The sequence below is a fragment of the Ciconia boyciana genome, chromosome 15 (genome assembly GCF_034638445.1).
Source record: "Ciconia boyciana chromosome 15, ASM3463844v1, whole genome shotgun sequence".
Lineage (NCBI taxonomy): Eukaryota > Metazoa > Chordata > Aves > Ciconiiformes > Ciconiidae > Ciconia > Ciconia boyciana.
This window is the reverse complement of record NC_132948.1, coordinates 10,007,058-10,022,127: the sequence shown is the minus strand read 5'-3', so window position 1 is coordinate 10,022,127 and position 15,070 is coordinate 10,007,058. Positions and strand designations below refer to the sequence as shown.

Genomic DNA, 15,070 nt, shown 5'->3' with positions numbered 1-15,070 from the left:
CAGAGAACCTCTGGGTTCTTGGAGAGATTTATTAACTGTGACAATTTTCAGGAATTATTTTATTTTCTGCAGAAATTACTGATAGCTCCAAAGGCAGTTGGTAAGAAGAAAAAAATTTCTTTTGCATTTTATTCTTGCAGAATTGGGCTAGTTATCAGGGAAACTTAATTTACTCCAGCTCCCCTACTCCTTCCTCTATTAAAAAAAAAAATAATATTATTTTGTGGCAAAAGCTGGACCCAGAAACTCCTGAATCTGCTCCGTCACTAATTGTCTTGGATGTTGGGCCAGATCACTCTTCTCTCTATATCTCAATTTCCCTGCAAATGAGGGATAATGATAATTGCCCTAGCTCCTGAGGCCATGGCAGAGCTTTAATGCATCTGTCAACTGCTGCGCTCTACCACTGTGAGATGGCTGCAAGGAGAACAGCCAGGCACTACTGGAGCAGCCACTCTGCTCCGCGTATGCTTACTCAGGTTGGGTGACTCTGTCAAATAGTGTTGTGTCCTCTTTTTTTGCCAGTACCTGCATTTGTCTCCTTAGGCACTGCTCGCTGTCCTCGGCTTGTGGCGAATTCATCATTTATTACTATTTTTTTCAGAGCCTGCCCTGATGGGACTTGCACGTTTCCGTCTGAGGGTGTCCAGCCTGGCTGGAGGTGCTCATGTTCCTTTCACAGTGCCGTTTTCTTTCCCTATTATATCACATCTTGTTTCACAAGGAGTCTGCAAAATGATGGAAGTGGTAATTGAATTGCATGTCAAGGAAACCAAACAAATGCAAGACTATACAGCTGGCCCTGAGTTTAATCTAGAGAAGGATTTATAAGTATTATGTAGAAACGTGCCATACTTTGTGTTCAGAAAAGCTTGTACAGAAGTTAAATATACAAAGGTGCAGCTGGCTTCCCTCCTGGGAATGACAATGTCACACTCTGCAGTTTAATCAGCCTCCTCTATTCTGTCTCAGCACCTGGGTGTTTTATTATGATTGACTTTACTGCAGGTGTCCTCTGCCTTGAGGTTCGTGAAAGTTTCTCTGTGTTGTGGGAAATCTGAAGATGGATGGCTGTGGCGGTAGAGAAGTATCAAGGCTGTTGAGAAGGTGGTTGGTACATTCAGAGAAGGAATTGAAGTGGTGATTAAAAAAGAAAAAAAAAATAGCAGGAAGGTGAAAACAAATGTGTGTGGTTTTTTGTTTGTTGTTTTGTTTTTTTAAAATAGCACTTTAAATGCTTTGCAAGTATCTGTTGTGGATGCTTTTTAAATTTCATTTCCAGGGTTTGCTTGCATTGAAGGTATAGATATAATTGACTTTTATTTTCCCTTCCAATACCATATGGCAGGGCATCCTACGTTTTTTCTTTTGTCTCTCCAGCCTGTATCTAACTGCAAAATACATGTTCAATTTGCCTCCTGTATTGTGTCTATATAACAGACTGTCCACTTCCATTTCTTTGCCATGAAAACTTGGTTATTTATTAAAGAAAAGGCACCAATAAATAGTGTGTTTTTTCCAAGTTTCTAGCTAAACTAATAAATCAAGATCTTATGGGAGTTTGGGTGTTGCAGTGGGGATGCTGATGTCTCAGGCAGATTCCAATTTGACTTCACTCTGTAATCGTAAGGTTTTGATTTTCTTAGAGAGAATTGTCTCTGCATCGTAGCTGCTTTTCCTCTGCTTATGCTCTTGGAAAGTGAGTGTGGTCTGATGGATTCATCCATGTGCCTTTCTCCTTCCCGAGTCCTGGATTCAGTTACCAGCTCCAGCTATATTTTAAGTGATCATAGTATGTCCCTTGGGGTTGTTTTTGGGGTGGTGTGGGAGGGTGTTGGGTTTTCCCAGGGGAGGTGGGCATGTGGATTAACACTGGGCAGTGTCCCTGGGGTGTCTCATTACCTGAACTGGCCATTGCATCCTGGTTTGGAAGAAGCATGTGAGACACCCCCCAGCTGCAAAGGGGCTCCTTAACCCGGTGCGGAGAAGTAAAAATGGAGCTTTAGGCCTTCATCTTGCTTCAGGGCTTCTCATCTCACCAAGCACAGCCATCATAGCAGCTTCCCGGATGATGCTGCTGGTCTTGGGCTTGTCACCCCTGGGGATGACTGGGCAGTAGCGTAGGAAAACGTTGGCAGCCAGCAGCACTCCAGCAATGAGTCACCAAGCTGTTAAAGGGAGAATTAGCACCAGGAATTGTCTTTGTCATTATACGAACTCTGGAGGAAATGTGCTGGGATGTATATCCCTCCTGGATGTATAATGGAAAAATAACTCTTCTAGCATTGGAGCTAGGCTTCTTGGGCCAGTCTTGGGTCTTAATAGTTAGATGAACCAATATTGTGTAGTTCTTAGGAAAAGCTGCCCTCTTTTAGAGCTTTAAAACCACTTCAGCCTCAGTTGTTTTGCAAATGTGTATTCTCCAGTGGGAAGGCAGAGGCAGGTGTTAGCCTCCTCCGGAGAGGACTTTCTCCTACTTCCAGAAGGCTCCTGATTTAATCCTTGCATGACTGAATGGTATCTCCTCTTCCAGCAGCACATGAAAATGTTTCTCTTCTGGGTTAGAACCACTATGACTCCATTCAGTCCCTACCACTAGCAATGCAATGGTGTATCTTCTTTCTGGAAGATGTTATCTCAGGTCCTGGAAAAACCTGCAAAAGTCCCGAGTTATATAGAGGTGCAGCAGTGACCCCAGTGCAGCAGCTGGATCTGGGGCAAAGCGAAGGACCTGGCACTGTCAGCAGCACCAGCCCCACAACAGCTCCCCATGGAGAAGCCTGGAGTTTCCTGTCCCATGGCCCTTGAGCTGGGGACTGTTGCAGTGACTTAAAAAAGAAACTTTACCCTTCTTTAGACTTCTTAAAGGTGAGGGATAAGCGACAGAAATTACCCAGTGATTTGTTACCCAGGCCAAAGAAGAAACTCCACCAGTCTGGCATGTAGTTCAATTTGGCCTCCTCTGCCTCAGCTTGCAATCTGCTTAGCTGAAAACACCCTGGAAACCTATAAATTATGTAGGAGTTATTAGAGGCTGGGGGTTCCATGTTGTGGTTAGCATTAAGGATGATTTGCAAAAGCAGTAAGATCTGATGGTTTAAAAATGCTACATCCCTCTATATGTGGGATGCGGAATGGTAAAGGGGAAGACATAACACCAGCCCAACATGTGCTGAATAATGAACTGAAAATGGTAATTGATTATCCGTGCACCTTCATTATCCTGCTGCAATCTAAGAGCAGCTAGCGATTCTTTTTTCTTTGTTAAAAAAATACCAAACCACTTTCAAAAGCACTTATGAAATATTTAGTGTAATTATTTCCAAGATCAAAACTCCAAAGAAATTACACAGGCACAGAACCTTGTTAATCTGTTGGTGTTATGGATGAAAGAAGCAACAGAGATATTAAACATTTACTGCTCTTGTGCAAAATGGCCTCTTACTTTCAATCTCAACTGCAACATTATTCATCAGCCTTCACTGCTGCATTTGTCTTGCTTCCCATGCAAGAATTTTAGGTGTCATTACAAGTTTCTTCTGATGGAGTAGAACTTATTTTCTCTATCCCTGTTTTGCCTTTAGGCAAGGCAAATCTCAGCCTAATGAAATCAGTGTGAAGTATTACGGTGCTGTAACACTGACTTTGCTATCAGACAGTGTTTCCCTCCATGAAATAGTCTTTTTAAACCAGCTATGAATGTTCATTCCCTTTTCCACATAATATTTGCATAAGTGAGGTAATAAAATGTTATTTCCATCTAGACTGTAACTACTGAAGAAGTGGAGTAGCTGTTGATGTCTCCTTTCAGTTTGATAGAGAGTTACTGAGGAAGCAATCCAAAGTCTGTTCAGTGTTGACTCAAATCCCAAAATAGCATTTTTGTGTCTCAAAAACAGGTTTAGTGGATCTGCAGGTATTTGGAGATAAAAATTCAAAATAACCTTGAGAAACAGTCTGAAATAGGCTATAATTTGGAAAAGATGAGTGCAAAGGCCCATGAATAAACTGTAAAATAGGGAATGACTGGTGTGATTGCCGTTCTGCGGGAGATGAGATTGGGCTGCAATGGGTTTCGAACTGAGTGGCCATCAACTGCCTTACACTGTTGGCAAATATCGTGCTGGGGTATAGGAACAACATGGCAAAGACATGAAGTTATCCTCGTTCTTCAGGACTGCTGTGGCTCACACCAGTCTTAGAGGGGAGGATCGGTAGAAGAAAGGGTGAAGAAGAAAGGCAAGAGAGAGAGGCATCACATGCATCTTTGAACATGAAAGATGCGGAAGAAAATAGTTAATGAACCATTTGCTGCCTCTCCTGAGATTAGTACAAGAGAGGGGCTTGAACGGTAGTGAGGATAACTGAGATTAGTCAGCAAAAGCCTTTTACGTCTGTAAACAGTCTGGAGACTCCAAGATTCCTTGTTTCTGCAGCTTGAAGTGGTTTTCTTAATTCCTAATTTTTTCTTTAAAAAAAGATAAATAGTTCTGTTTCCTGAGCAGCTTTTAGCTGTAAGGCCATTTGTCTTCAAAGCAAGTCTGAGCATGGTAGGTCTGAGCTGGGTTTGTGCTCAGCTGGGTGCCTGAGGACCCTCTGGGTGAGCTGGTCACCAGTGGTTTGCAGAGCTCTTGCACCTCAGCCTTGCTGCTCTTGACATTTCTTACCCTCAATTTCTTTTTTTCATGCTTAGGGACTGGTAAGATTAAAGAGTGGGAGCTCTCATGACTTCCTGCTCTTGTCGATGTAATAAAAAAGGAAAAAATGGACAGTATTGGATAGTTTTAATGTAATTTCCAGTGCAGCAACTAACGGAGAGATTGAGAAGAGGGGTGGTGTGGATCCTGTCTTGAGTTAGACAGGTGAAGTCATCCCTTGACTCTGGTTCACTCTCAGTCTTTCTCCTTAAATTCCTATGCCTCACTGCTGCCAGCATTTTTGCTATGAGCTAGGTAAAAGGATTGTTCCACAGGACATTAAGAGCATGGTTGGGTTTGTTGTTGGCATTTTATTTCTTAATCCAAGTGAAGCCTTGACCAATCAGTGGGGACTGCAGCAAGCACGCTCTCTTCCTGAATTTCCTCGGGAAAAGGGATCGTAGCACCCAGAGATGTGAAGTGTAAATGCAATAGTCTCCCAGGGAGACCTTGGCTACCTTGGAAATTAGATACACTTGTTTTGTTTTTTTAACTTGGCCAGCATCCCGTCTCCGTGCCACTGCTGCCCATAGAGCACGCAGACTTGTGCATAGCAGTGGCCTTCAGCTAATGGATGTGCCACAAATGAAAGGAAAATGCTGTCCATTGCTGTATGCCTGTAGCATTGCATAGATTTTTCTTTACAGTAGTTTACTCAGCCGCCAGCAATTTTCAGTCTGTTTTCAGCCAACATGCTGCACTTATCACATTGTCAATGCTGCTTTTATTTTTGTTTCTGTGTGCGTATATATATGTGTCTCTATGTACATGTCTATATATGAAATACATATTACACATCTATATGTATTTATATGCGTGTGTGTAATGTCTGCCTATTTTCAGCATGTAATGCTGAGAGACTTGGGCTAAGAGCAACCCGTTAAAAGCAGGGTCTGCCCAGTTCCTTTAGCTCAGCTGAACAGAGAAGTCTGACTCTGCAGCGAGGCCACAGGACGTTGGGTTTTGTGGCTGCTCTGTTTGTGCAGGCTACTTGGAAACTTTTAACCTTTAATTTCAGATGCGTTCTTTTTAATATTCAGCTTTATTCCCAGCATCAGCAAAAGGATTAGAGGCTGGCTTGTCTTTCCCTCTGAACTCATCTGTGACTTCAGTGTGCATATTAGTTCTTTTAATGGCTTCTTTATTAGTTCATTATTGTGTAACCTCCAGGCATGGCAGGACTTGAAACATTAATTCTCCAACCAAAGTTCAGCTGATGGACTTCACCTGGTCCCCTTGAAGTCAGCATGGGAATAGAGAGGGCTGGCTTGCTTTGCACCGCAGCATCGCTTATAAAGCAGAAGGAAGGGAGTAAAGTTTTCCTCTCCCCAGATGTTAAAGGAGTAATAGGAATGGAAAGTATGAAGAAACAGTACAATAACCTGGAATATTTAAGGAGAAAAGATGTGTGTGTGCACGCTTTGGTGTGATGTTACTACCCTCCCCCCCTCTTTCCCTCTCATTGCTTCAAGCTAGTATTTGGCTGCCCAGTGAACTATAACAAGATTTAATAGCTCCAGTGTAGCTATATTGCATTTGGACTGATTCCATCCTTCTGTTGTAATAAACGTCTGCTTTACAATGAGCCCTTAAATTCTATAAGTGACGTCAAATTGTATCTAATAATGGAAAAAAGATCAAGTACTGTAAATGCGACTTGTTCACTCGCTGTGTCTGTCTTCTCAAGCAGTGTTTTAACCCCAGCCCATTGCAGTGCTATCTGCATTTGAGAGATCTTTTGAGTTTGCCCTGAGGTTTACACCTGAGGAAAATTGATTTCCACGCATGTTTGCATTTTCCTCTTCTCCCCCCTTCCTTTTTCTCCGACCATGTTGTAGGCTCTGGCCAGACCCTGTGGAGGCAGGCACAGGGAGCTCCCCCAGCTCAGCTGCCAACCTCGGCCATCCGCTGCAGCTACTCCGGCGCTGGGAGGACTGTATTGCGGCTTTGCAATGTGGGGAAATGTTCATTAGCTGCTGATTCACTGTCAGATGTGATGTGAGCTCCGTCTTGAAACTTGGATGTGTAAGCATCTGCATAAAAACTTCTATTTGAAAAAGATGTGACAGATTAGATATATGATTAAGATGTGTGATTACAAAGAACATTGCTTACTGACACAGTAGCCTTTAAGCAGTGAGTGTGTGAACTGTGCACTTTTAAGGAGCTTTAACTTTTGATCCCGCCCCCCAAGGCCTGATGAGTTTTTAAATCTGCTTAGCTGTCAGTCAGCAGGTACGACCCACACTACGAAAACTGAAAACTGCTGATTTTAAAAAGCTCATTCTGTCTCTTCAGTTTACCGCACATGTGTGTGCGAGACACACAGTTTGGAGTGCGGTGTTGAGTGTTAAGGCAAATAGTGATAGCCACAAAGTTACTAAATAGCAATGTTGGGGGGTTTTAACCATTTGATGTGAACGGTGCTCCAGCCGATACTGTGCTAAGCGTCATGCGTTCACAAAACAAGAAGTTCCTCTCTGTCCTGCAGTGCTTCCCGATGAGGCAGAAGCAGGATGTGGGCAGGACAATTACGAGGCCGCGCTGGTCCGTGAGATGGATCACAGGCTGTGTGCTACAGCCGTTGCCAAGGGTCAGGTAGGCAAGGCTGGCGAGCAAGGGCTGAGGAGGGTTCAACAATGATGTTTTGCAGATGCTGATGGAAAGCTTCTCCTGAGAGGCAGGGACACCATAGACAAACGGGATCAGAGTGACAGATGAAGGGAATGGTCTTTGCAGCAGTGATATTCTCGATAGATAGAGCTGAGCAAGACTGCTTTTGGGCCAGGAAGGAGATTGCCGCATTAATCAAGGTGTGAGTGTTGAGGCTGCCTTTAAAAAATGCTGACTTAGGTCCTAGGAATCTGTTTCACATTTATGCTGCTTCTTCTAACGGCATAAATAAATCCAAGCGCAATATGTATGCAGCGCTTCCAGTCGTGGGAGGGCACTGTATTCTTGAGGCAGCTCCGCAGGAGAGGGAAGTGGCTGGGCTACTAAGCCTGGTGTTGCTTCCCAAAGTCCAGGTGTTTGATACACTTGGGACCAAAGCTAACATCTCTTTGATATCGCTTTCTTCAAGGAGGCATCTGTTTGAGTGGATAAAGGAGATGTAGAGAACCTAAAGAAAGTCTTTAGGGAGGTGGGTGAGGTTTCCAGAAAATGCCTTTGCTCGTCCTTTTGCCGGTACATGTTTGGCTTGGGTTTTCTTACAGTTGTTTCTGTTAATTATCTTTCATTTCTCAGTTATGTGAAAATATTGCAAGGAAAATTGTTCAATAGCTGAGTCAAGGATATCGATCTTTAGGTCACGAGTGTGATCTTTCAGATTTTTTTCAACTTCAAAAGGCAGCAGAGTCCTGAGCAGGCAATGGTTGATAAGAACTTGAGACTGCAGTTGCAGGGCTGGTACCTGCCTCTGCCACTGGCTGCTGTGTGACCCTCTGTGTTGGGTTTTTCCTTCCTTTTAACTTTAAAATAGTGTGAAATGAACCTCCTGCGTGAGGCTAGAAAAAGCTCATTATCGTTGTTCTCTGCATGTAGGGCTTTTTTTTCCCCTGTCGAAAATGGGAAATAGCAGCCGTGGCACGGGGTAGGTTGTTGCTGCTGTGGCGTAGCGAGTTCCAGCTCTAAGAAGCCTGTGCTCAGCAGCCTGGACATGAAAAATGTAAGCTGGTCAAAAATCAGTTGTTGAGGTGACAGCTAGGAGATCTGTAACAGCGCAGCTGGGAACAGAGTGGTAACAGCCCTTTTGTAGCCTGAACCCACCGGCGTGAGTGGTTCTCCTGCACTGGACCCAACCGACATGTCGAGGAGCCAGGATTTTTGCTGTAATACTCAGGCTGGCCCTGAAGGGTATGGCAACTGTCAAGCCTGGCCGGGGTTTGGCCTCCAGGACTCCAGTAGCATGGTTTGAATACCCTTCATGCACTAACTCTTATTCCTTAATTACAAGCTGTCAGTTGTCATCAGTCCTCTGCTACCTCGTTTGGTAAGAGGGAGGCTGGCCCTGATGCTCCCAGAGTGACAACCCCAGACACCAAGTTCATGGGCTAAACGGGCAGATTTTGCTGAGTCTCTTGATCTCTTCAGCTTCTGCAGATCCTGATAGCTCCCCCCACTTTAAAGAAAGGGCACTTCCTTAAAAAGTTTGTTATTGTTGCGAGGGAAACTGTTAAAATCAGAAGTAAACGCAGCACACTGTGCCTTCAGACAGCCTGAAGCAATAGCTCAGAGGTGGACCTGACTCATCGCAGCAGGATATTGACTCTGGAGCGTAATTATGATGCTTTGAGAACCTGATTTTAAAATAATTGGGGTATAAAATTATGCGCCTGGCTTTCACAGTTACTACAGCTCTGTGTATAAATTGAATAACGGCCTGTACAAATGTGCCACTTGGCTATAGCAGAAATAGCAGCGAGTCTGGAAATGTCCTGCGTCACCATTGTTTTCCTCTTGCTGAGAGAAGCCGGCTGCAAGCTGAGTTTTGCAAACCGCCTTGGGTTGCCACCAGTCCTGGTTGTGCGGCCGCGGGGGTTTGGCAAATCTGTAGAAAGTCCAGCTTGGTGCTTGGTAGCCAGACAGCCGAAATCCAGCCTGCCGTTGAAGTGCTGGCTGCTTGGTAATCCTGGCACATTGAGCATCTCCGTTCAAACATCTCTGGCTGTTTGTAGCAATGGGCCAAATGTGGGTAAGTGCCAGGGACACAGCTGGTGTTTTGGCACCCGTTTTCCAAAGCTGTGTCATGGCTCCCTTGCTTCCAGAAGGGCTTTCTCTTCTCTCCGTAGCAGCCATCATGTCTGCAGTCAAACTTCTGTGTTTTGTTTGGACAATGGTCAGTGGTCTTGGTGAGCTTTGATTCTCTATGAAGTCCCAAGGCTTTGGAAGGAGGCCGCTGTCCTCGGTGAGTTGTCTGAAAGCACGATTTTTGTCACCTCTATCCCACCTGGCATGGTGTTCCCCAAGATCTGAATTTGGTGAAAACCCATGTTTATCTTTCATGGTTTGCCACCTGGGCTCCACTGCTCTTAAAAGGGTTAGGGCAGGTTATTTTCAGCTCAAAGGCAGCCCAAGCTGCAAACTTACCTTGATAATTTTTTTTTTAACCAGTCTAGCTTTAAAAAAAAAAAAGAAAAAAAGACAGGTTTGCTCTCTTTGTGCCTCCTTCAGGGTCAGGCTGCTGATCCTAGGTGCCTTTTCCTGCTGGCCCCCTTGGTTTGAGGTTGTAATTTGGTTCTTTGCTATTGCCCAGCGTGTTTGCAGGGTTGTTTTCTACCTAGCTTTTGGGGACTGGTTGCAGTAGCTGTAGTGGGCAGCTGCTGGAGGAGTTTTGGGGAGTGTTGCCTTTTCAACGGGCACATCATCAGGACCTGCTGCTGCCTGGAGACCTGCAGGCTGAGCTGAAACACTGCTTTTAGATATCAACCACAGGGAAGTCGAAACCTGAAGGGGAACTTTACAGCAAAACCTCAGCTCTGGTAAAAGCCAAGCAGGAAGCTGGACCAGGAACCACTGCTGTGGGCAGACATGCTCCGCACGCTGGGCGCTTCAAGGCTGCTGCTGGTGGTTGCTGCTGTGCCTGCTTGGGGCCGAAACAGTTGGGTTTTTTAGTCTGTAATAAAATAAGCCCTCTTGTGTCTTGGCCATCTGAATTATTACCTGCCTGGCACTTCATTATAAACACATTTTTTCCATCTTGGTACTGGTTTCCTGCCATTTTATTGCTTTTAAGGTTCTATTTTTTTGTTTTATTCATCTCTTCCAATCGATAGAAATATCCTGTTTTTAGCAAGCAGCAAAGGCAGACATGACTGATGTTCTTATGGTGGGAGCAGAATGCGCTTTCAGAGCATTTGGGGAATGATGGGGGGTTGGAAGCTTTTAAATCTAATTTTCAAAGATCTTTAAAGCATAACAAACTGCCCAAGACATGTAGCTGAGTCTCCCACTGCCATTAGCTCCAGGAGTTGGGACCCTAGCATTGTACCAATGCAGATTTGGGGCCAGTGCTTGAGATCCATCCTCTGGTGGTTATTGTTATTCTTTGCCATGCCACTAGTTAAAAACCACCTAATGAGATTATCTCCACCTGTTCTGGAGGATTAGTTTGATGGAGGAAATCTTGCACGTGCACATGGTTGTGCACACTTGTGTGCATAGGCACAGCAGTGTAGGGAAGCTCAGTCTTCCCAGAATTATTCTCTACAGGGTTTGCCATGGCAAAGACTACTTTTTTTAATTCCCCCACCCCACCCCCCGCACACAGATTGCTCTGACAGCAATAAAATGAAACAGAATTGAATTTGAAAATAAATTGTTTGGATGATGCAGCACCAGACGGATAGCTATTCCAGAAGAGTTGGTCCAGGGTGGATTGGCTTTACTGCCAAATTAGAAATGTGGCAATCCAAATGAAAGCAAACTAACAGCATGGCGGCGTGGGGGCTGCGTGCCTGGGTTGGGCAAACCCTTTGGCTGGGATGCAGTGAGCAGTGCCCTGCATAAATTCAGCAGTGGGTCAGGTCTGATGTGAGACGGAGATGTTGCAGTGCCCTTTGAGTCCTCTGCAGATTAGAAGTCAGTAGACCTGGGTTATAAATACTGGATTTTGTCCCTGGTTGCTCTGTGACCACGGGCATGTGTTTTAACCTCTCTAAACCTCGTAAAAGGTTGGTGAAGTGCTGTGCAAACACTGAGTAGCGCTGAGGCCTATTGATAGCGGTGTGGTTTCCTGGTTCCCAGACCATGGTTTAATCAACTAGGTAAGTTGGTTGGTTTTATTCTGGGTTTTTTTTCCCCAGGCATAGGGTCTGGGGCTGTTTTCACTCCAGCAGCTGCATCTTGAAAACTTCCAATAAGCAGGCACAGCAGAAAGGTGGATTTTGGTAACGAGAAGGAACAAGGTGAGGGCTTTGCATGCTGGGAGAGCAGTCATCAGATCCTGCTGAGGCTGATTTGGCCTGATAGCAGACAGCTTCACTTCTTGTGTCCTCTCTTCCTCACCAGGCATCTCTTTTTTTTTTTTTTTTTTCCCCCTCCCCTTCCTTACATGATTTTGTTGCTTTTATCTGCAGCCCATAGGGAGTCTTAAGAATATTTGAAAAGTTACTGCTTTAACCCTTAGTGTAGTAAATGCTGCATTCCCTGTATTCTTAAGCAATAATTTTATTAAATTGCCTCAAACTGGGGTATGATGGGATTTTTTTATGTTGCAGTTTGATCTTTGGCTGTATTCTTATGCAGCGGGAGTGTAAAAAATTAGTCTGGTATCGACATCAATGGCAGAAGGATTTTGCCTGTAGACTACTTTGGAGGTGAAAGAGAAGAAATCCTACTAAGACAGTAATTCAGAATAAAGCAGGGAAGAAAAGTACATTTCTGCTGTCTTCATTGTTATAATCTAAATGACTTTTTTCATCATGGTGTTACTGAGGGCTGAGGAAGTCTAATTATTGCCTTTTTCTTGTTGCTGAATGAATGTGAGAGGATAAAACCTGATACCTTTGAGTGGATGCATCTCTGGTGTGTTGCTGACATTGGAGAGATACTTTATTGTCTAGCAACAGAAGGTCTGCCTATTCGTTCTGAGCTTTTGTCACGTCTCTTCCATGGAGATGCTATTGCATATGAAAGTCTGATTGATATGGTGGCAAAGGTCAGGAGGGTAATAGCTTTGATGGTATCCCCTGAAGCAAATCAAAATTCTCCTAAAAGATTCTGTTCAAGTTGATACCAAGGGTCTGGTAGCACTCCAGGGATTCTTCTCTCTGCTATTAAGCTTATTGCTGTTACAAAAATTAATGTTTGCATGTTGTTTGGTTTGTTGGTTTTTTTTTTTAATAGGATGTTCTCCAATAAGAACGGAAAATAACCACTGCTCTTTTTTTTTTTTCTTTCTTTCTTTCTCTCTCACTCTTTTTCAGGGATCCTCAATGCATTTCCTTGCCATTATTTAAGGAGCCTTTACTAAAAGCTTCTGGATTGTGTTTCTGAGTGGACAAAAGATTTTTGTATTCAAAATGCTCATAAAGGAATATCGTATTCCTCTTCCGATGAGTGTGGAAGAATATCGAATTGCACAGCTGTACATGATACAGGTCAGTAATGTTTCAGCCCATGTGGATGGGTGCAGGGCTTCATGTCAAAGAGTGGAGTATTGCTGCAGAATTCGGTGTTTTAAATTTGAGGTTTGCTGTGTGCTTATAAAGGGGCAGGAGGGAAAAGTAATACAAACCTCAGTTTATGACTTGCCTCCTCTTGTCCTTAAATTAGAGAACCTCTGTTTGACCTGCGTGGCGAAACAATGGCTCATGGATACGCTATTCCTATGGAAAGAAGCACTGAGCCTAAGTGTGTGGGTACCTACCTGGAAGTGATCAAGCTGTAGGGCTTAAGCAGCCACTGCTTCCCAGTCAAGCTGTGGTTATGGGTCATGCCAGTTCCAGCTGCAAACCAAAGGCTCGTGCTCTTTTTTTTGGGAAGAAACAATCTAGTATAAATTTGAGAAGGTAAACCAAAGGCATAACTTTGGGTTTAGCGGGGAAGGAAAAACTAGGTGTAATATTTCTTTGCTTATGTACCCCTATGAAATAGATACTAATCAGTTTAGGCGTAAAACTTAGATTATTTTTAATAGGCTCCTGAATACTGATGGGACTTCTTGTTGAATTCCCTGTCTTTAATAAAGCAGTTAATTAAAATGTTGGTTTTTTGTAACTCAAATCCTCTGTGCCCATATTCTCCCAGTGTTTGAAACCCAACCAGGAGCATTTTTAAAAGGAAATGAATCTGAAGTGTATTTCATTGTCCCACACTTTAAATAAAATTTAATTTTGCTCATCCAGCAAAACAGACATCTAATATTGAGTTTGCAGTAGAACTCTGCTTTCTGTGGTAGCATGAAGTGATGCTAGAAAAATCTGCTTTGGCTTAAAACCTAAAATGAATTAAGGAAAAAAGACGACACATACCCACCCCCAAACCACAAAAACCAAAGCAAAAACACAACTCCCCCGTTTCTCCCCCAACCATCCAACTGTGTTCCTTTAAGGACTCAAGCAATTGGACTTGACTGTTAAAACAGTGTACGGTGTGTGTTTTCCAGTAATAACAGTCAAATTCCTTTTTCTGACACAAATATAAAGCGTGTGTCATCTTTGTGTGTTTAACATAAATGTTAGCATAAATGAGTAAACATTTTTTAGGTGGCTTCATTTTTGTGTATCTTTTCCTGATGCTGTAGCTGCTTTGAATATTGTTGTAATTATTTTGTTACAATTTTTTCTTCCAAATTTGGCTCAGCTGTTTTGAATAAAGAGCTGGTTGATGGAAGCAGTGTATTAGCTATGCAGAACTTGTCGGTGAGCAGCAGAGCATACAGGAGAATGATCTGATTAAGAAGGAGGAGCCCACCTGATTTAACGGAGGATGAATCGTTAACTGGGGAGTGTCTGTGGGGACCTCCTCTGAGATGTGGAGGACTTGGTCAGGGAGATAAATTTGCTGTTCACTTTCAGAAGTTAAAATGTTTATTTTTATTTCATTAATGCAGAACACTGGATTCCACTTTGTTCACTTGACAGTGATTTTGGCTGTATCTTAATGTCAAAGGACTAGATAAGCCATTAGGGCTTCATGCAAGGGGAAGTTCACTGGCCCGGGAAACTACTCAAGAAACTACACCTCTGAGTTGCCATCCAGCCCTTCTTCAGACCTATTCTAACTTACTTTGCTGCATATCAATGCACTAGAAAGGTTTCCTCTTAAATCAAGTGCAATAGCTGGTGTCAAGTCATGTCTCTGATCTCCCTCCACTTAGCTGGAGCAGGGGAGTAAGTTGGAAACACTGAATGTAGCCCAAGATCCAAGGCGATAAAAGCTGCCGAGAGTGACAGAAGCTTGTGTCAGGATATTGATAGTATGTAGGGATATTATGGGCTCAGAATCATGATGTGTCATCTATCCTGCCAAAAGACATTAATCACCGGTCTTTATCTAGGTGGATGGGCCACCTTTACTTAACCCAGAAGAGGAACATGTATAATTTTATATATGTTTGATAAATAGCCCAAGATCCAGGTGAGCTAGAGAAGTGCATGACAAGCAAGTGGCTTTACTGGATTATGTGTACAAGTAGTACAAGAGGAAAAATTAGCTGTGTTTTCTATTGAAAATACTAGTCTCGGCTCAAATTTGAAAAAAAGAAATAACAAAACCAGAAAACCCACTTAGGGTAGAATGTGGAGTTTATATTCTGTTTCTTCGTGTTTGGTAATGATCTGCTTCAACTCTTCTCGAAATTGGTGGAGAGATTCCTGCCGACTTCAATGGAAGCTTTTCCTAGACCATGATATCAAATGTCCTTTTTCTGC

The 15,070-nt window shown here is 43.4% G+C and overlaps 1 protein-coding gene across 10 annotated transcripts in view; it reads left to right on the top strand.

The window, feature by feature from the left end:
* PITPNM2 (phosphatidylinositol transfer protein membrane associated 2) overlaps positions 1–15,070 on the top strand; it is a 141,977-nt gene that overhangs the window by 57,536 nt on the left and 69,371 nt on the right. For all 10 annotated transcript variants that reach the window (XM_072880454.1, XM_072880458.1, XM_072880457.1 and 7 more), the window contains one exon: positions 12,623–12,796. In XM_072880454.1, coding sequence (XP_072736555.1) covers positions 12,719–12,796 — 78 coding nt within the window. In that variant the 5' untranslated portion in view covers positions 12,623–12,718. The remainder of the gene's footprint in view (positions 1–12,622; positions 12,797–15,070) is intronic.